At 39.0% G+C, this 25,145-nt stretch overlaps 1 protein-coding gene across 2 annotated transcripts in view; it reads left to right on the forward strand.

The window, feature by feature from the left end:
• Nucleotides 1-23,169, forward strand: part of hikeshi (heat shock protein nuclear import factor hikeshi) — a 30,291-nt gene extending 7,122 nt beyond the window's left edge. For both annotated transcript variants that reach the window (XM_041199890.1, XM_041199891.1), the window contains 4 exons: nucleotides 1,475-1,712; nucleotides 8,880-9,031; nucleotides 11,962-12,080; nucleotides 22,844-23,169. In XM_041199890.1, coding sequence (XP_041055824.1) covers nucleotides 1,475-1,712; nucleotides 8,880-9,031; nucleotides 11,962-12,080; nucleotides 22,844-22,898 — 564 coding nt within the window. In that variant the 3' untranslated portion in view covers nucleotides 22,899-23,169. The remainder of the gene's footprint in view (nucleotides 1-1,474; nucleotides 1,713-8,879; nucleotides 9,032-11,961; nucleotides 12,081-22,843) is intronic.
• The last annotated feature ends 1,976 nt before the right edge of the window (nucleotides 23,170-25,145 follow it).

Raw genomic sequence — 25,145 nt, forward strand, 5'->3', positions numbered from 1 at the left:
TTGGTGTTCAGCATGGTGGAGTACCGAATCATCAGCTGCAGGGCACGGGATGAGGGGGGCGATAAGTGGTAATCAGCAGTAGTTTTCCTTGCCCGAGTTTGACCTGATGACATGAGAATTCATGGGGCCCGAAGTCAACATTGTGGACTCCCAGAGCGACTTCCTCCCGACTGTATACCACTGTGCCAGCACTCAGATGGATCTGTCCTGCTGGGTCATGCCCAAGGATGGTGATGGTGGTGTCTGGGGCATTGTCTGTATGGTATGATTGGATGAGTTGACTGTGTCAGGCCATTGCTTGACAGATTTTGGTACAAGCCCCAGATGTTAGTAAGGACGACTTTGCAGGGTCGACAGGGCTATTGTTGCTTCTGGTGCCTAGGTCGGTGTTGGATGGTCCATCTGGTTTCATTCCCTTCTGACTTTTCAGCAACTATTTTCAAAACCTATTTGGTGCAACTGAGTGTCTGCGGGTCTGAAGTCACATGTAGGACAGATCAGGTAAGGATGACAGATTTCCTTGCCCAAAGGACATTAGTGAGCCAGATGGGCTTTTACGACAATCGCTGATAGTTTCATGGTCACCATTACTGGGGCTAGCTTTTAATTCCAGATTTATTAATTAAATTCCACCAGGAATTTGAGCCCCTGTCCCCAGAGCATTACCTGGGCCTCTGAATTATTAGTTCAGTGGCATCACCACTATGCCACTGACTCCCCTTACTACTATGCTCAGTTTAAAAAGGATACAGAGAGACAGGAGAAAGTACAAAAAGGGTTTACTAGGTTGATACCAGAATTGTGTGAATTAAGTATCAAAGAACAAGCTAGAATTTTTTTTTTTAATTATGAAGGGGTTTGATAGAGTAGATGTGGAGAAGATTTGTGGTGGAGCCCAAAACAACATTTATATAAGATAGTCACCAATAAATCCAATAAGAAATACAGGAGAAACGTCTTATAGAGTAGTTATAATGTGGAACTTGCTATCATGTAGATTAGTTGAGATAGCATAGATGCATTAAAGTGAAAGGTGGTTAAGCACATGATGGGGAGAAACAAAGAAGGATATATTGATAGGGGGCTCGTGTGGAGCATAAAAACTGGCATACGCCTGTTGTGCTAAATAACCTGTTTCTGTGGTATTTGTAATGTATAATACTATGTAACAGACCATTACTGAGCATATTAGAAATGTGTTGGCTTACTTACTATCATCCCTTAGAGGCACTTTTTTTCCAGCAAAATAGAGACCGCCCAAACTGAGTGTCTATTAGTTGATCTCTCATGGCTTTGTTTTTGGACGAAATGGAAAAGAAAACTTTTATCTGTTTTTCTGTAATTCTTTGTGTGTTTCCCATCTTTTTAATGCTATTTTCTTTTCCAGCTGTTGTTGTGAAAATGTTGGAATATATCTTGGGCTTCTATTTCTTGTAATCTGTGTCCACTAATAGGGTTTTTCTCCCTTGCCCAGGTGCAGACAGATGCACAACAAGTTGCAGAGGGGAAATTTGTATTTAACCTTCCTGATTATGAGAATGTCAATCACGTGGTGGTCTTTATGCTGGGGACAACACCATTCCCTGTAGGAACAGGAGGATCTGTGTATTTCTCATATCCTGACAAGAGTGGAATGCCAGTTTGGCAGTTGCTGGGATTCATAACTAATGAAAAACCTAGTGCAATCTTCAAAATATCACGGTTAAAGACAGGTAAGTAGAAGGTGGCCTTTCAATGGGGTGACTTAATAACAGAGGTAGAAAAAGAACATACATCTATATAGATATTCTTAGTACACCTGAAAGTACTACACAGCCAATTAATTATTTTTGAAATGTAGTTTCTGTTATGTAGGCAAATGCAACACATTTTGCACACAGCAAATCCAGTAAACAGCTTTGGTGCTGTAGGCAGATGGACACTGGTAAATGTTTGCCCTGATACAGCTGGACTCCCCTGCTCCTTTCCTAGTAGTGTCATGGATCTTTTCATTTCCACTTGAGAAGACAGAGAAGGCCTTGATTTAACAAATCATCTCAAAGGTATCAGTATTTCCTTAGTACTGCTCTGAAAAGTCAGGCTAGATTTTGTACTCAGGCAGTGTGGGCTTGAACCCACAACCTTTTGACTCTAGTAAGAATGCAGCCACTGAGTTTAGCTGACACTTTGCTTATCACGAGTGCATTATTTTAAATTCACTACTTAAAAATCCAGCGTTCTCCCAATTTTGGAAAAATCTGTTAAACTAGTGCTGACTGGCCAATTGTGATTGAAAATGTGATAATTAAAATTGTCTTTCCTCCTTCAGTGAGAGATGGATGCTATGATCAGAAGCCACCCAACTGCCCCATCACTGTTTCAGAAAAGTATATTTTATTGTAGTTAACAGTTGCAGAGAAGTTGGAGGGCGAAGATTCCATTTCTTTCTTCTTCTAAAAATGAGATCTTCAAAGGAATAGTTTGATAGTACACCTTGGTTTAGATTTCCGTTCAACTGCCGTAAAAATCTAATGCCTTTTTAAGTCATTGAAGAACCATACAGCACAAAGAGACATTCAACCCATTGGGTCTGCGCAGCAAACCCTTACTGCATGGGCTATTTGCTCAGAGGATCAAATACATGTTACATTGACTGCACTTCCTTATTATTCAAAATGCTAGTAAACCTGTGTAAAGGGTATTCAAGAACTCGTGATGCTGTGACAAAAAGTGCAACAGTTTTAATAGTTTCTTAATGCTTATTAATAGAATGATATACCTCGATGTCTGCTTCTTAACTGACATAATTTGAGCATCATGAATTGCCAAAGTTACTGAGATTCATCTCTACCTCAGATTTCATTTGGAATGTCTTCAGAAAAGTTAATCATTGTTTCCTAGATCGCTATGCCAAATGCAAAAATAAAACTTGCCCAGTCCTATTATTTGTATCTTCCAGCATATTTTTCTGTTGGGCCTTTTAGTTTTATATTTTATCATCATATTCAGCCAATGTGGTCATGCTCTACCTTCCTTCCTGTTTCTCAAAAATGGTAATGGAGTGCACTACCAGGTGACACCCCTTGATAAGCTATCAATGCCCTAACTAGATCAAAGGTCACCACCAGATGTTTAAGCATACATTATGAAAGCACTTGCATTCATATTTATTGAACCTTTTCTTATAAATCTGGCAGGTTCGGTAGAAATGGATAATAAAATAGTTTATCTATCTGCTTTTATTATCCTTCAACCCTTTTTAGTTTTGCTTTAGTTATTGGAATTATTTAACTCTTGGGTTTTCTCCCTTCCCTAGGGACACTTCAGTTGTTTAAAAATATATTTATTTGTTCTCGGGATGTGAATGACGCTGGCAAGGCCATATTTGTTGCCTTACCTTTGTTTTGCTTAGAAGGTAATGGTGGACCTTCTTGAACCATTGTAGTCCTTTTGATAATGGTGTTGGGTAGGAAATTCCAGTATTCTGACCAGCCCATATACAACTTGGAGGCAACGTTGGAGATGATTGTGATTCCAGAACATTGCTGCTCTTGTCCTTCTTGGTGCTAGAGATCACAATGGAGGAACTGCCAAAGTAACCTTAGTCAGTTGATACGTGCATCTTGTGGATTGCATGAATAGCCACAGTGCAGTGGTGGGTGTTTATTGAGCTCAGTGGTAGAAGCACCAGTTGATTGAATTGCCCCACCTTGGATGCTGTCTAGCTTCTTGACTTGCTGAAACTGTAGTCATCCAGGTGAGCGGTCAGCAGTTTGTTACATTTTTGGCTTGAGTCTTAGATGGTGGAGGGGTTTTGATATATCAGGAGGTGAGCCACTTGTTGCAGGGTACATGCTTTGGTAACTATGGTGTTAATATGGCTGGCCTAGTTCACCTTCTGGTGACCCTGAGACTTTTGTTAGTGTCACTGAAATGCAGGGAGACATTGCTGGGCTTTCTATTATTGGTGATGGTCGTAATCTGGAATTTGCATGCTTGACTATTACCTCCCACTTGTAAGCCCAAACCTGCACATTATCCAAGTCCTGTGGGTTGGCATGACCTAATTCCTAATTGGAGGAAATGTGAATGGAACTGAACAATAGGGGAGGTGATGGCATAATGGTATTGTCACTGGTCTAGTACTCCAGAGACCCAGGATAATGCTCTGGGGTCCCGGATTTGAATCCCACCATGGCAGATGGTGAAATTTGAATTCAGTAAAAATCTGGAATTAACAGTCTGATGATGACCATAAAACCATTGCTGATTGTCATAAAAACCTGTCTGGTTCACTAATGTCCTTTAGGGAAAGAAATCTGCTATCCTTACCTGGCCTGGCCAACATGTGACTCCAGACCCACAGCAATGTGGTTGACTCTTAACTGCCCTCTGAACAAGAACAACAAGGACATAAGAAATAGGAACAGGAGTAGACCATTCGGCCCCTTGAGCCTGCTCTGCCATTCAATAAGATCATGGCTGATTTTCTTGTGTTTCGATTTCCACATTCACATCTAACCCCGATAACCTTTGATTCCCTTGCCTAACAAGAATTTATCTCCCTCTACCTTAAAAGTATTCAATGACCCAGCCTCCTCCACCTTCTGTGGCAGAGTGTTCCAAATTCGCACAGCCCTCAGAGAAAAAAGTTCTCATCTCTGTCCTAAAAGGGCACCCCCTAATTTTAAAACAGTGCCCCCTAGTTCTGGACTCATTCATAAGAGGAAACATACTTTTGACGTCTGCCTTGTCAAGGCCGTTCAGGATCTTGTATACTTCAATTAAATCGCCCCTTACTCTTCTAAACTCCCGTGGAAACAAGCCTAGTCTGTCCGACCTTTCCTCATAAGACAACCCACTCATTCCAGGTATCAATCTAGTAAACCTCCTTTGAATCGCCTCCAATGCATTTACATCCTTCCTTAAATAAGGAGACCAAAACAGCACACAATATTCGAGGTGCGGTCTCAACAATGCCCTGTATAACTGAAGTATAACATCCTGACTTTTATGGTTAATCCCTCTCGTAATAAAAAATAGCATTCCATTAGCCACCTTAATTACTTGCTGTACCTGCATACTAACTTTTTGTGACTCATGTATATACTAGAACACCTAGATCCCTGTGCACCTCAGAATTATGCAGCTGTTCTTCATTTAAGTAATTTTTTGTTTTGTTTTTGCTTTTTTGTTCTTCCTGCCAAAGTGAACAACTTCACATTTTCCCACACTAAACTCCATTTGCCAGATCTTTGCCAAAGTGAACAACTTCACCTTTTTCCCACACTAAACTCCATTTGCCAGATCTAACTATATCCATCTTCAAGCTACTCTTGTCCCTTTCACAACATACTTTCCTACCTTTCTTTGTGTCATCTGCTAATTTAGCTACCATGCCTTCACGCCCCTCATCTTAGTCATTGATGTAAATCATAAAAAGTTGAGGCCGCAGAACAGACCCCTGTGGGACTCTATTCGTCACATCCTGCCAATCAGAAAAAGAACCATTTATGCATGATCTCTGCTTTCTGCCAGCCAGTTAATCTTCTATTCAGGCTAAGATGTTACCCCTTACACCATGCCCTTTTATTTTCCGTAATAATTTTTGATGTGGCATCTTATCAAATGCCTTCTGGAAATCCAAATACAGTACGTCTGCAGGCTTCCCGTTATCCACTGCGCATGTTACTTCTACTAAAAACTCCAATAAATTGGTTAAGCATGGTTTTCCTTTCACATAATTATGCTGACTCTTCCCGATTGTCTTGAGCTCTTCTAAATGCCCCACCTGTAACCTCCTTAAATGATCAATTCCAATAACTCTTCCAAAACAGACAACAAACTAACTGGCCTATAGTTTCCTGCTTTCTGCCTCCCTCCCTTCTTGAATAGAGGGATTATATTTGCTATTTTCCAATCTGATGGAACTTTTCCAGAATCTAGCGAATTTTGGAAAATTAACACCAGCTCATCGACTACCTCATTAGCTACCTCTTCCTAGGATGTAGTCCATCGGGACCAGGAGAGTTGCCAGCCCACAGCTCCATCAATTTGCTCAGTACTGGTTCCCTAGTGATTTCAATTTCACCAAGTTCCTTTCTCCTGTTCGCCTGATTTGCAGCTATTACTGGAATGTTTTTTGTACCCTCTATAGTGAACACAGAAGCAAAATTTTTGTTCATCTCTTCCGCTATTTCCTTATTATCTACTATTAACTCCCCACTGTCACTCTCTAGAGGACCAACACTCACCTTACTTACTCCTTTCCTTTTCAATTACTTGTAGAAACTCTTGCTATCCATTTTCACATTTCTAGTTAGCTTCCTTTCTTACTCTAATTTCTTTCTCCTGATTAACCTTTTGGTTATTCTCTGCTGTTCTTTGTATTTGTCCAGTCATCAGTCCTGCCACTCACCTTTGCAGAGTTGTATGCTTTTTCCATAAGTCTGATGCTTTCCTTAACTACTTTAGTAAACCACAGATGTTGGGTCGTCCCCTTAGAATTTTTCTTTATAGTAGGAATGTACTTATTCTGAATATTCTGAAATATTCCCTTAAGTGTCTGCCACTGCTTTTCTATTGATCTGTCCTCTTGCCAGTTTCCCAGTTCTCTTCAGCTAGCTCAGCTTTCATCCTACATAGTTGCCTTTATTTAAGTTTAAGATACTAGTCTTAGACCCACTCTTCTCTCTTTCAAACTGGATGTAAAATTCAATCACATTGTGATCGCTGCTACTTACGGGTGCCTTTACTCTGAGGTCATGTCACGTTGCACAATACCAAGTCTAATATAACCTGCTCTCTGGTTGGTTCCAGAACATGCTGCTCTAAGAAACTATCTCGAAAGCATTCTGCAAACTCCTCATCCAGGTTACTACTGCCAGTGATTTTTCCAGTTTGTACAGATTAAAACCACCCATGATTATTACTGCCCCTTTATCACGAGCATACAATATTTTCTCTTGAACACTTTGCCTACACTTTGGCTACTGTTAAGGGGCCTGTAGACCACTCCCACTAATGACTTTTTTCCTCTACTATTCCTCATCTCCATCCAAACCGATTCTATATCCTGATCTCCTGAAACAAGGTCACCTCTAAAACTATTGCACCAATGCCCTCTTTGATTAACAGTGCTACCCTTCCACCTTTACCTAGCTTCCTATTTTTCTTGAATGTCATGTACCCCTCAATATTAAGGAACCAATCTTTGTCATCCTGCAGCCACGTCTCTGTAATTACTATTAGATCATATTTATTAACTTCAATGTGGGCCATCAATTCATTTACTGTATTATGAATGCTACGTGCATTCAGGTAGAGAGCCTTCGGTTTTGTCTTTTTGCTACCTTTGTAACATTTAGTCTTGAGGGTTGATGTATTCTTAGGCTTTTTCTTTCTGTCCCTTCCTGCCATTCTCTGAGCCTCATTTCTCATATAACTATTTTGCTCTCCTGTCTTGGCTCTACACCTTGAATTGCTACCTCTACCCAAGCTTTATCCCTCACCTCTCTTGATTAGTTTAAAGCCCTTTCTACTTCCCAAGGACAATTAGGGATGGGCAATAAATGTTGGCCTAGCCAGTGCCGTCCACATTTCATGTACGAATAAAAAAAATGTGATGACTGGCCTCTGACATCATAACCTCCTTTTGCCACTATAGGATTTTCCCTTTTACATTTTTTCTTCTAAAGTTACTGACTGCTGGGTTGTAGCACCATGGGCACCAGCCTTCCTCCAGCACCTTGCTCAGATGTCTATTCTTCTGGAATGAGTTTAGATAATGAGTGGCATTGGGCTGTTTTGATGGTGGACAGCCAATTTCAAGTTGAGGGGAGGTAGTTGCTTGATAGTCAGGGTTCTATTTTCAAATATTGTTTTTTTTTCATTCTCCCCACACTGCTTCCACACCAACAAGGACCCTGCGATGAATTAAAGGATCCACTCCCAACTGAGATCTGCTATCTTGGCACAGACCTGGAACCTTCTGGATCTGTATGATTTATTTCTACACAGGCAAATTGTCTTTACCAACTGGACCACCAAAAATTGTACTGTGCATTAGTTCACTTTTACATAAAAGTAAAACTTTTATTGAACTTTGACTTTACTCATTTTAAAAAACAAATGCATAATTTAATTGATGGTGGAATTGCTAACATTAGAATTTGTCCTCCAATAATCTACCAATTCAAACGTGTAATCTTACTCATATCAACACTGGCTAAGCAGAAATATTATATGTGGATGGACAGATGGACTGTAATACATGTTTCTGCGCACCTACCTACTGAAAATGCTTGCCAAACAGCTTGGGTTACTTTGATTGCTCACTGTTGTATTTCTTACTGGGCCTCCCCTTGATGCTCTCATAGTATTCCTTAAGGTCCAAAATTTGTGGTGTGTACTGAAGCAAGTAAAATGTAAGGCCATATATAAGATTGACTAATAGATATAAATCAATGTTAGAAATCAGAAATGTTGTGATCCTCTGATTTAATAATGATTTAAATTAAGTATATCCATATGTTGTCAAATTTATCTGGGATGTATAGAATTCAACTTTGGCATCAGCTGCCATGTGTAAAAATGCTTTTACAAATAATTCCCCCATAAGATTCTGCTGCTGAGAGTATTCATTTTTTTCCTATAGCTTAATATCAAAGATCAAATGTCTGTACTGCACTTTTTAAACAAATTGACATCATCGTGCAAATTTTGCACTGTGATATAAAAGCAATGTGTTAATTCTTTTTTTTCAGTTTAGCTTTAAGCTGCTTTGTTATGTTACAGTTCTGTTTCTCTGGTATTACATTTGTTTGGCAGAGTTTATGTTGTATTGATCTGGGCTTTTTTATAAAAATTACACCTTAATACAATTGTAAATCTCCTTGCAGAGGAAGTTGGCCAGAATCCTTTTGGAATGATGAATATTGCCCAAACTCAATCTGTTGCCCAAATAGGGATCTCTGTGGAACCTGTGGAGCTCTTGACACAGCAAACTCCAGTAGCAAGTGCAGCTGTATCAACAATTGATTCATTTACACTGGTAAGTACAGTAGCTAAGATATTTAGGCTACACTGTAATAGCCTTTTTAAAAAAAAAAATTTTTTTGAACTTGAATTTTACCAGTAATTCCATAGCCTGTAGTGCATCATTTTGAAAATATCAGATCAGGATTTCTCCTGCCAGAGGGTTGTGGTTGCTGGTATTGTTGATTTGTAACTTGTATTCTGGGATGCTGATTCTGCATTATAATTTAACAAGCTTGCTGTAGTGTATAGTCTAAAGTTACAAATCATAACATCACATTTGTAAGCTTGAAGCTTCACATTTGTCATCTCTAATGCATTAACATTTTAAAAATCTTAATCTGCTGTCTTCTGGCAGGGCAGGATATTTATAATGTGAGAAAATTGCTTAAGTAGAGCTAATATCAGTTACAATAGAGATATTCAGAGGACTGAGCAGATTTTGTTATGCATCTTTTGGAGTATTATCATTGTCCATTGAAGTGGTGGCCTGTGAAGTGCCTAGAAACATCTGTTAAAGCCTGTATAGCTATTAACTCAATGGGTGCCTTTATTACATTCAAGGGAAATGGGCATCTCTGGCAAAGTGACATTTAAATATCTCTAAGTGTACAAAGGTAGGAAGTGGATAGGAGACAGTATGACTCTGTAAAGAATTTGGAAGGGTGCATACCCAGTGACACAGCTAGATTTGCCATCCAAGTGCCATGCTGCGAGTGTTGTTACAGCTCATAGTCTTTGCAGTATCTGGTGCCTTCAGGCATTCCTTGATATCATGTGGAGTGAATCATATTGGCTGAAGATTGGTATCCATGATGCTGGGGTCCTTAGGAGGAGGCCGAAATAAATCATCCACTCAGCATTTCTGGCTGAAGTTGGTTGCAAATACTTCAGCTTTGTCCTTGCACTGATGATGTGCTGGGCTCCCCCATCATTGCGGGGGAGGATGCGGATATTTGTGGAGCTGTCTCCTCCAGTTAGTTCTTTAATTGTCCATTACCATTCACGACTGGATGTGGCAGGACTGCTGAGCTTGGATCTGATCTGTTGGTTGTGGAATTGTTTAGCTCTGTCTGTTACATGCTGCTTATGCTGTTTGGCATGCAGGTAGTCCTGTGTGTAGATTCACCAGGTTGGCATCTCATTTTTAGGTATGCCTACTGCTCCTGGCATGCTCTTCCACACTCTTCATTAAACCAGGGTTGATCCCGGCTTGATGGTAATGGTAGAATGGGGGATATGCTGGGCCATGAGGTTGCAAGTTGTGATTGTGCTCTTTATGGCCCACAGCGTGTCATGGATGCCCAGTTTTAAGTCACTAGATCAGTTTGAAATCTATCACATTTAGCACAGTGGTAGTGCAGAAGAGCATGCAAGGAGCAGTAGGCGTACTTAAAAATGAGATGTCAACCTGGTGAAGCTACAGCACAGGACTACCTGCATGCCAAACAGTGTAAGCAGCATGTAACAGACAGAGCTAAGCAATTCCACAACCAACAGATCAGATCCAAGCTCAGCAGTCCTGCCACATCCAGTCGTGAATGGTAGTGGACAATTAAAGAACTAACTGGAGGAGGCAGCTCCACAAATAACGTCATCCCCCCCCCGCCGGCAATGATGGGGGAGCCCAGCACATCATCAGCGCAAGGACAAAGCTGAAGTATTTGCAACCATCTTCAGCCAGAAACATGATGGAGGATATCCTCAATGTGAAGGTGGGTCTTCGCCTCCATGAGGACTGTGCGGTGGTCACTCCAACCAATACTGTCATGCTCACATGCATATGCAACAGATAGATTGGTGAGGACGAGGTCAAGTAGGTTTTTCCCTCTTGTTGGCCCCCTCACCACCTGCCACCGACCCAGTCTAGCAGTTATGTCCTTTAGGGCTCAGTCAGTAGTGGTGCTACTGAGCTACTCTTGGTGATGGACAACTTCATTCTGTGACCTTGCTACCCTCCGTGCTTCTTCTAAGTGGTGTTAAACATGCAGGAGCATTGAGGGCGGGGGGATGTGGGCTGTGGCAGTAGGTGGTGACCAGCAGGAGCTTTCCTTGCCCATGTTTGACCTAATGTCATGAGACTTCATGGGGTCTGGAGTCACTGATGAGGACTCCCAGGGCAACTCCCTCCTGACTGAATGCTACGGTGCTGCCACCCCTGGTGGATCTATCCTGTTGTTGATACCCTGGGGTGGTGATAGTCTGGGACATTCTGTACATTCTCTCGTAGCTGCCACAAAAAAAACGGGTTTCACCAGTTAAAAAAGGTCTTACTGAATAGCCAGACATTTATAAATGCAAGTCATTCTTTTATTTTTTTTAAAGTGCCTTTCACAACATCAGGACATCCTGAAGTGTTTTACCTTTTGAAATGTAATCTCTGTTGTAATGTAAGAATTGCAGCATCTGATTTGCTCACAACAAACTCCCACAAGCAACGACGTGATAACGACCAGATAATCTGCTTTCATGATGTTGATTGGGGACTAAATATTGGCCAGGTTTTGAATTATTGTTTGTTTGGTTTTCTAAGGAAAAACAACATTCCTTCTCCATGTGTAGTTATCATTAGTTTGTCTACTGTTCTAAAGCCCAGCATGGAGCTTTTTTGAAAAGCTAAACCCTTTTCTATATGGTTTTACAATAAAGCATGTCTTAAAATAGCTGATATCCAAGATCTTTCTGTGAAATAATCCTAAAGAGATTTTCTGTAGTGTAATGCAAATGCTCCTGTGAAAATCTGCTAGAATGTGCAATCATAGAAGTTCATGGCTTACTAAAGTGTCTGTTTTCTACTATGGAAGTTTTTCTAGAAACTAACATTTTAATCAGCAGCCAAGTTTGAACATTCGTCTTACCCCTGGGCTGCTGCACTTCATTATTTTCTTGTTTCTGGTATTTTACTTGTATACCCTATAACTAATTATAAATTTCTTATACTTTCAGTTTACACAGAAGATGCTAGACAATTTCTATAATTTTTCAACATCATTTGCACTGACCCAGGCTCAGATGATCCCAAATCCCTCTGAGATGTTTATCCCAGCAAGTATTGTATTGAAATGGTAAATATAAATCTCTATTGTATATCTATATACAACAGCAAGTAGAAACATGGTTACTTTTCTCTTGGTGTACACACCTCGATTAATACACAAGATAAGATCACACGGAGTTAGGGGTAATATGTTAGCTTGGATAGAGGATTGGCTAACCAACAGAAAGCAGAGAATTGGGATAAATGGGTCTTTTCCTGGATGGCAAGCTGTAACTAGTGTGGTACCACAGGGTCCGGTACTTGGGCCCCAACTATTTACAATGTATATTAATGACTTGGATTAGGGATAGAAGTTACTATAGCTAAATTTGCAGATGACACCAAAATAGCTGGGAAAGTAAGTTGCAATGAAGAAATAAGAAATTTGCAAATGGGTACGGACGGGTTAGGTGAATGGTACAAAATTTGGCAGATGGAGGTTAGCGTGGATTAGAGTGAAGTTATCCATTTTGCTTGGAAGAATAAAAAAGTGACATTATTTAAATGGAGAGAAACTTCAGAATGCTTCAGTGCAGAGGGATCTGGGTGTCCTCATGCATGAATTGCTGAAAGCTAGTATAAAGGTACAGCAGGCAATAAGGAAGGCAAATGGAATTTTTGGCATTTATTGCTAAAGGAATAGAGTATAAAAATAAGGAAGTGTTGTTGCAACTGTACAAGGCATTGGTGAGACCGCACCTGGAGTACTGTGGACAGTTTTGGTCCCCTTGCTTGAGGAAGGATGCAGTTGCATTGAAGGTGGTTCAGAGGAGGCTCACTAGATTGATTCCAGAGATGCGGGGCTTGTCTTATGAGGAGAGATTGAGCAGTTTAGACCTATACTCACTTAGTTTAGAGTTTAGAAGGACGAGAGGAGATCTAATTGAAGTAATTAAGATGCTAAAGGGATTAGGCAAAGTAGACATGAAGTGGATGTTTCCCCTTGTGGGGCATTCTAAAACGAGAGGCCATAGTTTTAGGCTAAGGGGTGGTAGATTTAAATCAGAGATGAGGAAGAATCACTTTTCTCAAAGAATCGTGAGTCTGTGGAATTCACTAGCTCAGAATGTAGTGGATGCTGGGACGCTGAATAAATTTAAGGAGGAGATAGACAGATTTTTAATTAGTAATGGATTGAAAGGTTATGGGGAGAGGGCGGGAAATTGGAGTTGAGACCGAAATGAGATTAGCCATGACCATATTGAATGGCAGGGCAGGCTCGAGGGGCTGATTTGCCTACTCCTCCTAGTTCTTATGTTTTTATGAACTTAGTTCTCGAAAAGCTCTCAGATCTCTTGATGCCATATGCATGTATATATAAAAATTTTCAATGTTCATTGTTGGTTATTTTTTAAAAACTTTACATTTTCTGTAATGCGGGAAGCAGCTAGCTATCTACCTAAAGTTTGAATTTAAATCCATCTCACCCTATAGAAATAAAAGTCTGGCCTACTCCTTTAGGGTAGGAGAAATGTTTGATGTGCTGGGAGGAACTGGAAAATATAGTGGCATGTTAGAAATTTTGATGCCTCCATGAGGGGTTGCACATTCATTAGATGAAAGGAACTCGCTTAAAATGAAGTATTTAGAAAATTGTTCTTTCGTGTTGGGGAAGGAAACAGTTAACTCACAAGGAATTCAATTGCTAATTATCAGTTAACAACCTAAGTACCCATTTGGATGTATAAAAGGGAAAACAGGTGAGGCAATTCTCTGTAGAGTTTTATGCACCAAAAATAAAATTCTGAAGAAGCCAGTCTTGGTCTCAGTCTTTATTGCCAAACAGCTATTGGAGCTTAACAGTTGTAGGGAGCGAATGATTACTGCATGTAAGTGAAAGATTGGAAACTAAACTTGCTTTAGACAAAAGACTGTATTTGGAATTAACTTTGAGAACTGTGATTTGGAGTAACTTTTGAGAATGGCTGAATCAAAATGTAGAGTTTTGGGGTATGATTACCCACCAATGTTTTCTGAGATTGAATCCTATGAGTAATGGAAGAATTAAGTAACTGCGTGGACACTGGTTACATCCTTGCCGAAGAAAAAACAAGGAATGGCCTTGGCACTTTTGTTACCAAACAAAAACAAAATTAAACGCAAAGTATTTTCAGAGTTGAACCCTGAGTATCTGAACACAGAAGAAAGTTTGGAAACATTATTAGATTTTATGGATAAGGTCTACCAGAAGGATAACTTAATCTGATCACGATTCATGAGCACTTTTGACAAATTTAGCAAGATTGCAAAAATTCCGTCTAGAAATTCCCCAATCAGTGCTGGCATTTAAGTTACTAGACTGCCAGAGTATCGCATATGGACAGACGTAGCTTTGATGGGAGTTAAATTTGTGGAAAGGTAGCTGGAGTCAACACACTGCTAGATCAGATGTCAGAAGCTCTAAAAGAAAATTTCTTGGAAATCATTCATATCCTGCAGCGTTCATGGCACAAATGAGTTATTCAGCGGTAAGATAGAAAATGGAGGATACAGTGTTAACAGGATGATGAGATCATCTATGAACAGGCTGCAGGCATCAGTACGAAAGGAGATTTGTAACTAGAAATGGTGAGGACAGAAGCACCTTTGCTAATTATGGCAGGAGAAAAAAATTGAGGAACCCCAGAAATGCCCAGGGTGTGGATAATCAGCGTTTTAGATGCAATTCAAAATACCTTTATGCAATGAACTGTCTTAAACGATATAATGTGTTGGAAATTAAACATGAGATAGAAGATGATGGAGATATTGACCAAAGAGAGGGCTTTGTATTAGTTATGAAAAGTTTCAGACCGGTGATGAATGTCTTGGTTGCAGAGTCCTTCAGTTGTGTAGTGCTAGATTGTAAGGATGCATGTCTACTGTGTGTGGGGTAGACTGGTTGAAATGCTACCTGGACTCAATAAATGACAAGGATCAAAATAAGGTTAAGGAATTTGAGAGTTCCACTAGTTTTAGATTTGGAGATAATACTCTAAAACCTTTAAAAAGGACAGTGATTCCCTGTAAAATAGCTGGAGTCAACCATTTCATCAACATGGATGTAGTGCCTAGCGAAGTACAGTTACTGTTGAGCTGGCCATCGATGAAGAAAGCACAAATGAAGCTGGACATGGAAAATGACAAGTCCATTGTATTTGGAAAACCTCTGGATTTATGATTTACACAATCTGGACACTATTTTATTTCTTTAATGAAACTTAATTTTTCTAGTAAGGAATTAAAGAAGTGCTATTAGCATTAGGGGATAAGAATTTACAGGACAAAAAGCTAATTGTGTTAAAATTTCATCGGCAGTTTGCCCAGCCCCTTCCCAAAGATTAAAAATTTTGCTAAAGGATGGAGAGTACACTAAACTTACAGAGGAGATAAGCGATATATGTAAGGACACTGTCACAGCTGATAGTGAGTCTACCCTTGGTAAGGAATTCCAATGAAGTTGTGGCGATGGATTTAAAGGTGTGGGATAAAAAAAACACATTTTTGTTTTACATTTCATATATTTGGCACCAAGGTTTAGCCAGTCAACAATCATATACAGTAAAGAAAAGGAAATAATTGTGCATCAGATTATGGGAAAGTGGATAGAGACCGGATTGGGACCACCGGCAAAATTCCTCACTGATGATGGGTGGGATTTGCTAATGATGAGTTTCAGGACATGTGCGAAAACATGAATGTAATAGTTATGATAACAGCAGCAGAAAGCCCTTTTAGTAATGGAGCTTGTGGAAGGAATCGTGTGGAGATAGATGAGATGCTTTGTAGGATTTTAGCAGATAGACCAAGCTGTAAATTAGCATCTGCTATAGCATGGGCTGTCTATGCCTAGAATTGATTGCAGATGGTCAGAGGCTATGGTCCATTCAGTTGGTTTTTGGTAGAAATCCAAAAGTTCCTTCAGTCCTGAGTGACCCCCCCCCCAGCTTGGGAGGGAATTACAATTAACTACTTGTTCTGAGCATTTAAATGCATTGCATGCAGGCAGAAGAGCACTCCTTAAAGCCAAAGTTTCAGAAAGAATTTGGTAAGCCTTAAGTACAATGTACGACCATCGGAAATTATTTTCAATCAGGGAGGCATGGTATACTATAAAAGAGAAGGACTTAGTGAGTGGAAAGGCCCAGGAAAAGTTATAGGTAAAGATGGTAAAACAGCCATTTTACAGCATGGGAACCAGACTATTCGGGTACACTCATCGAAGTTAATTGGTGCAGATTACAAATTTGCGGGTCCAGAAAGAATTATAGGAAATGATGAGGGACCATGTATTTCTCATACCCATATGTTGCATGATTGTGAGGACCAGTTGGCTGAAGTTGGCAGAGTATCTGAAGACGGACACAGTAATTTGGACGAACAAGATGAGGTGGTTTGTCCCAGAGGACAACTGCCAAAAGCTGGCACTAAAGTTATATACTTGCCAGAAGGGGCTAGCCAATGGAGGGATGCGATGATTGTAGGTAGAGGAGGGAAGGCCCCTGGAAAATATAACAATTGGTTAAATGTACGAGATAAAGGACAGGAGGTTAGGCCTCTAGATTGGGAACATGAAGTACAAAAATAGAAAAAACGGAAATGTAGTATCAGTTCAGACAGTGGGTCTGGGAGTGAACATCTAGATCTAGGAAGAGATCGTGAACTGTTGAAAGACCATCTATAAATGGGAGAAAATCATCAAACAGTAACAGGATCAGAGCATCATAGAGCGCACGGTAGCGAGTGTAGCTTAACAAGGGCAAGGAACATGGCACAGACTGGTAATGCTACAAGGAGCAGAAGCCCATGTGATCGAGAAGTCTTAATAGCTTCAAACAAATTAGACGGTAATGTAATAAAAGATGCCAAACAGCAAGAACTACACAGTTGGAAAGAGTTTGGGATATGCACAGAGGTGCCATATAGGGAACATCCAGTTCTGTCTCATAGATGGATGTGTATGGAAAAGGTGCTCCCTGATGGGAATTAAAAGCTAAAGCCAGAGTAGTGGCACAAGGGTTTGAAGAAAAATTGGGTGACCAGGATATAAGAGTAGATTCACCTGCAGCAGGAAAAGTTATTCTGAAGTTCTTTTGTCTCTGTTAGCTACAAATGCTTGGGAATATAACTCCAAATTATTAAAGCTGCCTTTTTGCAAGGACACCAACTGCAAAGGGAAGTTTTTCTCCATCCATCGAAAGAGACGCCAAACACAGAAGAGACACTCTGGAAGCTAAATAAATGTGTGTGCGCTTTAAATGATGTCTCCAGAGTTTGGTATTTCTCAATGAGGTCAGTTTTGTTAAAGTTGGACTTATCTTCAGTTGGAAGCAGATCGGCAATATTTTATTGGCACCACGGAAGGAAACTTTCAGGCATCTTTATGATGCATGTAGATGATTTTTTGTTGGGAGGTAATAGTGAATTTGGAATGGTTGTCATTATTGGCTCAGAGCGGAGTTCAAAATTGGGAGTCAGGCTCCTGGTGCATTTAAATACATTGGATTAGAAATCAGGCAGAGGAATCACCCATCATTTTACACCAGCAATCCTACTTGGAGGATGTCAACTCCATTGCAATTAGTCGTGGTAGGGCCTCCTAGAAAGATACAGCTGCTTCTGAAACGGAAAAAGAGAAGCTCAGAAGTCTAATTGGGCAACTCAGTTGGCTAGAGGAACAAACAAGGCTGGGCATCAGTTTTGACGTTTTGGAATTGAGCACTAAAATGAACAACCCTAAGGTTGAAGAAGTCATCCGAGCAAACAACATTGACAAAATTAAAAATGGAACAGTGTGTTTTGAAATTCCCATCTTTGTGTGATCTTACAAAAATGAAACTGATTGTGTTTAGTGATGCAGCTTAGCAGTTCTATGTGATGGATTTTTGAGTGCGGGAGGATTTATGATATTTCTCATGGGGGGGACGGGATAAAGGTAAATGTTGCCTTTTGGCATAGGAATCTAAAAGGATACGAAGAGTTGTTAAAAGTGTATTGGCGGCGGAGACTCTTGCCCTTGTTGAGGTGGTAGATATGACATTCTTTATATCAAAGATGCTGGCAGAAATTTTAAATGGAAAAGGTTATTCAGGAACAGTACCTATCGAATGTCTTATGCACAATAAGTTACTATGGGAAAATGTTCACTCTATGAAGTACATTAACGAAAAGAGATTGTGAATTGACATTGCAAGCTTAAAACAGGTCCTAGAGAATAAGGAGGTTGCTAAGTTCAAATGGATTGAAAGCAGTTACCAATTATTTGACTGCTTCACGAAAAGAGCAGCGAGCTCCAAAAAGTTACTGGAGATCCTCAAAGAGGCTGGTCTCTTCCTTAGAGAAGACAAAAAGAAATATTCCTTTTGTGTGGACATTTCTATACATGTTTTTTTTAAGGGGGAATAAGGTGGATTTATTGAATGGAAAAAAGTATATATTGATGTTTGTGTCATGGAAGTGAAGATTTTTTTCGGTGATTATATATACTTGAAGGTTACTTTGCTTAAGAAGAGGAGAATCTGATGGGGAAGGAAACAGTTAACTCACAAGGAATTCAGTTGCTAATTATAAGTTAACCTAAGTACCCATTTGGATGTGTGAAAGGATAAACAGGTGAGGCAAGTTCTTTTTGTAGTTTTATGCACCAAAAAAACTCTCTTTGAAGAATCCAGTCTTGGCCTTGGTCTTTATTTCCAAACAGCTATGGAGCTTAATATTTCACTCTCCTATTCGTTTCACAGAACACTATCAGTGAATAACTGGAGGTTGTCATATATGCGATCGACCTTCATCTTGGAAAAATTCCTTTTATAATGGCCTCACTGCGTCTACAGCCACCCTAGTTTATATCCCTAAAACAAAGTGTTAAAAGAATAGAAAAACTAAATTTATCGACTGTACATTATGACCACAGCAGATGTTAATTGCTGAGTAAACCAAATCCCAGAGGGAAAATTGGCTTACGGGGCATACCGGTTCCTTTGTATTTTAGAAACGAGAAGAAAACATACTGATCTTAACAGCAAAAAGTCCAGGAATACTTTTGGGATTTTAAAAATTAAAAGTAAAAGCCTTATTAACAAGAAGAAAAGAAAACAAGCACACACAATTACAGTTACACAGTTAAAGTTAGTCTTATAAAACATTTCCCCAAAAGACTGCTTACTTGGTCAGACCCACAGGTAAACATCTTCCAGACACCATTCTCTTATAAATAATAATATCTGGAAAAACTCAGCAGGTCTGGCAGCATCTGCAGAGAGGAACACGATTAACGTTTTGAGACCGTATGACCCTTCAACAGAACTAAGTAAAAATAGAGAGATGAAATATCTATTTTTACTTAGTTCTGTTGAAGAGTCATACGGGCTCGAAACATTAACTGTGTTCCTCTCCGCAGATGCTGCCAGACCTGCTGAGTTTTTCCAGGTATTTTTATTTTTATTTTTGTTTTGGATTTCCAGCATCTGCAGTTTTCTTGCTTTTACCACTCTCATAGATGTTTAACTATAAAAATCCAGTAATATTACCCAAGGCAAACTGTTGTAGCTTTAATAAAGGCATACCACATGACCTCTAACTCTCCTCCTCCAGAAGAAGACTGCAGACCAAGACTTTTCTGGCTTGCCTGAATGCCTGATTCAAACTGCATCTTCTCCCAGCCTAGAGCTGTTTCCAGGAGATCTTCCTCACAGCCAACAACCATATGCCCACAGTACCTCGAAAATACCTTTTTCCCCCTTTCGTCTCAAGCTCCATCGTCCTCACACCTCTAAAACTCAAATCCTTCCAAATATAAAATCCTTCATGTTTCTATTTTTGTCTCTGCTTTCGGGCCAGTAAAATGTAATATATCCTATACTCCTGTAAGATACAAAAATCTTTCTTGTTACCTCTGACTTCCCTTTGATATTCAGACAAACTCTCAACTTATCTGAAAATGCAAATGTTAGATCCAACCTATTTACTTGTACCTCAAAACCACCATAATATCTCCTCACAAATGCATACCCAATGCTTCTGTCCTTTAATGTCTTAAACCTCACAAACCTGTCTCTAGTGACTTTTCCCCAGCTTAATCAAATCATTTGCCCCCACTCACAGACATACCGCCTTCTTCACAGAATAACACAATATTCCTCAAAAATATTTTAAAACATAACATCCATTCTCACAACATTGTGCTTTCCATTAATTATTTTGTGCATCCAGATTGATCCTTTCCTCAAGCATTCTTTATCTGGGACTTTTACACTCATTCCTTATCCAGAACCTTTATTGTCTATATGACTGAGTTCACTTTTTTTTATATAAACTGAGCCATTAGGCAGTCCCATTAATTTAATTTTTGCCAGAATTCCAATCTTTAAAAGAGAAACTCTACTCCCATTTATGCTTTATGATTTCAATATGTTTGCTCTTTGGATGGGCAATTTTTTAAACAGAAAGAGAACTTGCATTTTTTCTCATTTAAACCTTTTCTAATGAATTGGAAGGTTGTCCTGGAGCTGAAGTTCTGTATCAGTGACGGTTGACAATGCCAGGCTAATTAGCTTTCGTCATTCTTTGTACTGCTACAGATGGAAGTAGTTTCATGCCTTGAAATGTTGCTTCTGCTGTTTCCATAATTAAGGAAAGAGGTGTAGCTACCCATTCTCAATGAGATTCTCACTGCTGAGATAAAAACAAAAAACTGCGGATGCTGGAAATCCAAAACAAAAACAGAATTACCTGGAAAAACTCAGCAGGTCTGGCAGCATCGGCGGAGAAGAAAAGAGTTGACGTTTCGAGTCCTCATGACCCTTCAACAGATTCTGTTGAAGGGTCATGAGGACTCGAAACGTCAACTCTTTTCTTCTCCGCCGATGCTGCCAGACCTGCTGAGTTTTTCCAGGTAATTCTCACTGCTGAGTTGCCCTAAAAGTCTCCTGACTTGAGAGCTCTGTTGAAAGCACTAGAATGTAGTTGCACTCTACAAGGAGAGAACTCCTGTAATAATTTTTGCTGTACCTACATCCACATTTCTCACTTCACCTTCTGCCAGGATATCTTGGTGGAGGATTCAACCAGGTTGTCAAAGTCAACTAATACATTGGAAGGCACTGTATTTCAGGATTCTCCCCATCCCTGAGTCAGAGAGAGTTGCATGGCACTGTTTAGTGAATATTTATGCTGCTTTTTGGAGGCTCTGGTTGTGTATTGTAGCTAGTCTGACACCTTCTAAGCATATTTTCCATGTCAGAGTTTGCTGTTCCTGTTTGTTATCTGCTGCCTTTTAAATTATTGTAACATTTCTTGCTAGTCATGTTGTTTTCAGTCACCTGGTGTGTAGGGAGAATAGGTCAGAGGACTGTTTGGTGGTTCTGCTCTTGGGCTTAGGTAAATCAACCATCAACAAATCTAAGATGTGTTGGATTGCTGAGCAGATATGCTTACTTGTGTTTAGAGCTTTAGTAAATGCCAGAGTGGCAATCGACATCAGGTTGCTGGAAGCTTATGGTGACCGGTGGATGAAGCATGAGATTGCTTGCCTGTTAATCTGGAAATGATTGCCATGTGAATTTCATATTGATTTTAGTTTGGATATGTCTGATTATTAGCTGTCCTCATGCCCGGAAAGGGTGAGGTGCTGGTCAGCACAAAACAAGACCAAAGCTTTAAGGTATAGTTATTCAATATATTTGTGTTCCATAAATATTTGTAGGAAACATGTTATGGTCGCATGCCCTTGTGGTGCTACCATGTCATTTCTTGATTTCTCTGGGAAACAGGACCTTCTTAGATCAGCTGCTCACTTACCAGTTGGACTATCAGTCTTATTAATTTCAATTTTACCAGAATATGGGTTCTTTATTCTGCCATATTGTGTAATTATACTGTGATTTAAATTTTAAATTCATGAAGAAGCAGCAGCTGAAGGTTTTGGCTTGGGATGTCATTTCGTTTTAGTCACTTGCTTCAATAAAGAGATGAAGCCCTTTAAGCATCGATCTTATGAAGTTTTCAAGGGTTTATTTATTTAAATTGGTATGCATTTATTTTTTATCAATACGTTTTCCTTTTCCCGCCTTAATCCATTTGTTTGCTACAACCCAACTCAAAATTTTAAAACCATTCCATAGTTTAGATGTTGACTGGGTCACTGTAATATGTATATTTGCTATTATTTTCTGCTGATTCACATTGATACTAGCCATAGTACTAAATGGAGATTTTGATGGCTTATTGGATACATTGCTATCTAACACTTCGGTTATTTTATTAGCCTTTGGATCTTTAGTAACTCATCTCTGGGGAAAAATACCACTTGGCCCATCTCCTCTTCACATTTATCTTTTTATGAAATAAAGGTTTGAAATATAGTATATATTCCTTTGGATTTATTTTACAAGACGCAGAACTGCAGCTGCTTGTGACCTAATTTTCCCAGGTGCCTGCTTTGAAAGTGCAATATCTTTTTTCTTTGGAGTTGAGCTGATTCTATTCCTTAATATTTCTGAGCAAATGCTTCCTACAGAAACTTGATTTCACTTTCCTGGGAAAGAGATACCAAAAATAAGGTTCTCTTTTCCCTCTTCCATCTCCCCCATCCATCTTATCTCAAAAAGTACAATATATTTTGAATATTTTTTTGCATTTAATGGATCTAAAAGGAAAGAGATTGATCAAAAGGGGATCAGAAATTATTAATGCATACTAATTTCTGTAGATTCACCAAGAAAACGAATGTCTTCATTATTTTAATGTTTATATTGCAGAGATAATTATGCTGCTAATCCATGTGTGCTTTTTCTCTTGTTTTCCATCCCTCAGGTATGAGAATTTTCACAGAAGATTGTCGCAAAATCCAAATTTTTGGAAATCATAAACTATATTCTACAGAAGATAATTGTTACAAGCAACAGTGTTCAATCTGTATAAACTGATCTTTGCAAATCCTTTTCTTTTCTGCAATATGGTTTGAATACATGATGCTTTTCATAGTAATCAAGCTGGTTTGAAAATTATTTTGGAATATCTTGCTTCTGACACCCATCACACTTGTTACAATGGATAGTAACAATCTTTTTAATCATGTCTGAATTGCCAGTTTTATTTTCACTCTTAAAATGGATGATAAATTGGAATTGAGCACCTAAGAATGTTTAGCAGCTTGTATTATGTTGTGAAACTTCATTATACCCCATGTGCCATGAATGGGTTGGCAGTCATCTAGGGGGAAAATATTATGGGGAATCCTGTTCAAGGTGAATCTTTTTGAAGTTATGCATACTTTTCCTCCTATCGTGCCTAAGATGTCCTCTATTCTCCTCTTGCATCTTTTTTCTTTCTACCATCAGTATAGTCATGAAATCTACTTTATGAAGAGGGGCCTTTTGTCTTTACAAATACTGCTTTAAGTTAGCTTACATTTTAAGTACTATATGGAACTGAGAAGTCAATATAGAAATGTACATAACACTACAGTGTGCTTTCTGTGATGGTTATCTTGTTTTAAGATCTGACTGAAGTTCCAGAAGATAGTGAACTGAAAAATTGGACTGCAGGCAGTTATAGTGGTTACACCGTGTAGAGGAATGATATATACTATCTGTACTCATCTTACGTCAGCATCAAAAATAAGTATTTTAAAGCATAGCAATGTAGTCCCAATTCAAAAACAAATACTGAAGATGCTGGAAATCTGAAATAAGAACAAAAATTGCTGGAAATATTCATCAAGTCATATAGCATCTCTGGAGAGAAAAACAGAGTTAACATTTCAGGTCAATAACTTTTCATCAGAACTAAGATATTCTCTCCAAAGTTGCTGCCTGACCTGAAGTAATGTATTGATAAACTGCCTCAAGTAGAATATGGATGTAAATGAGTGGTTAGTAAATGGTGTCCATCACAAGCCATTTAATGTAACTAATAGTGGTTTTTAAAGTAACCCCAGGATATTTTATTGAATGAAATGCTGAATCTTAACTAGACGGGAGTAGGCAGATGAGCACTAAAATAGAAAATTACCTGCCTTTCTTGATACCATTGTATATATCAGGAACCTCCTCCAAGGCAAAGTGATTACAGTAAATGTTGAAGAGAAGATTGGGAAGGGAAAAATGCAAGACAAAAAATTGAGGGAAAACTAAGCATTCAGAATGCATTGGTGAAACTGAAAATGGCTAAGTTGTACTATTTTTGATGAAACTTATAACGATGATAGATCGTGAAGGATCAGATTTAATCTCCCTCTTTTGCTTCAGAAATGCCCAGTTGAAATAAAGTGTGCACTGCACAATAAAAAGCTTCCTTACCGGTGCATCTCTATTGATTTGTGAAGTTAAGAGAGAGAATGAAGTATTTACATGCCATTAATTTTATCATTTACGTGGAGCAATGCAGCCCTAGTCAGACACTGGAAAAGAAAAATGTATGCAGTCCATAGAAAGGATAGGCAGCACTTAATGCTAATAGTGTCAACTAATTGCTATCTTAGAATCAGAAACTTAATGTTTCCCCAAAGGGGTTGCCGACATCATTTAATTCGGTTTCCATGTAAGTTGAAAAGCTTTCAAAACAGTTCCCATCTTTTGGCAGGATGACAAGAGGATCTCTTTTGTAAACTCATCAAATATCAAATACAGATTAATTACATTGAGGATTGGACCTGCATAAATTGAAAATTAGTAAAATTATTCCAAAAATTATTAACATGTAAATACTTTATTCTCTCCCTCTCAACTTCATGAATCAATAGAGATGCACAGGTAAGAAAGCTTTTAAAGTGCAGTCGCATACCTTATTTCAACAGGGCATTTCTGAAGCAAAAGAGGGAGATTAAATCTGATCCTTCACGATCTATCATCGTTATAAGTTTCATCAAAAGTAGTAAGAGTGATGCCTTAAAATAGTAAAGAACTAAGGTTTCTGCAAGCAACAGTACCATTAATTTACCTTTGAAATTTGGTCCCACTGGCAAGCATTTAGACTTTTCCAGAAGCATAATTTTTCAATAATTTTTTACCATTTTTCCTCTGCCTTTGCAGAGTTGGTTTTGCTTGAAGTGTGGCCTATATGCTAAAATTTAGATTTTGCATAAGAACTATATCCAGTATTTTTAAAATATCTA

This window comes from Carcharodon carcharias, chromosome 11, assembly GCF_017639515.1.
Source record: "Carcharodon carcharias isolate sCarCar2 chromosome 11, sCarCar2.pri, whole genome shotgun sequence".
NCBI lineage: Eukaryota > Metazoa > Chordata > Chondrichthyes > Lamniformes > Lamnidae > Carcharodon > Carcharodon carcharias.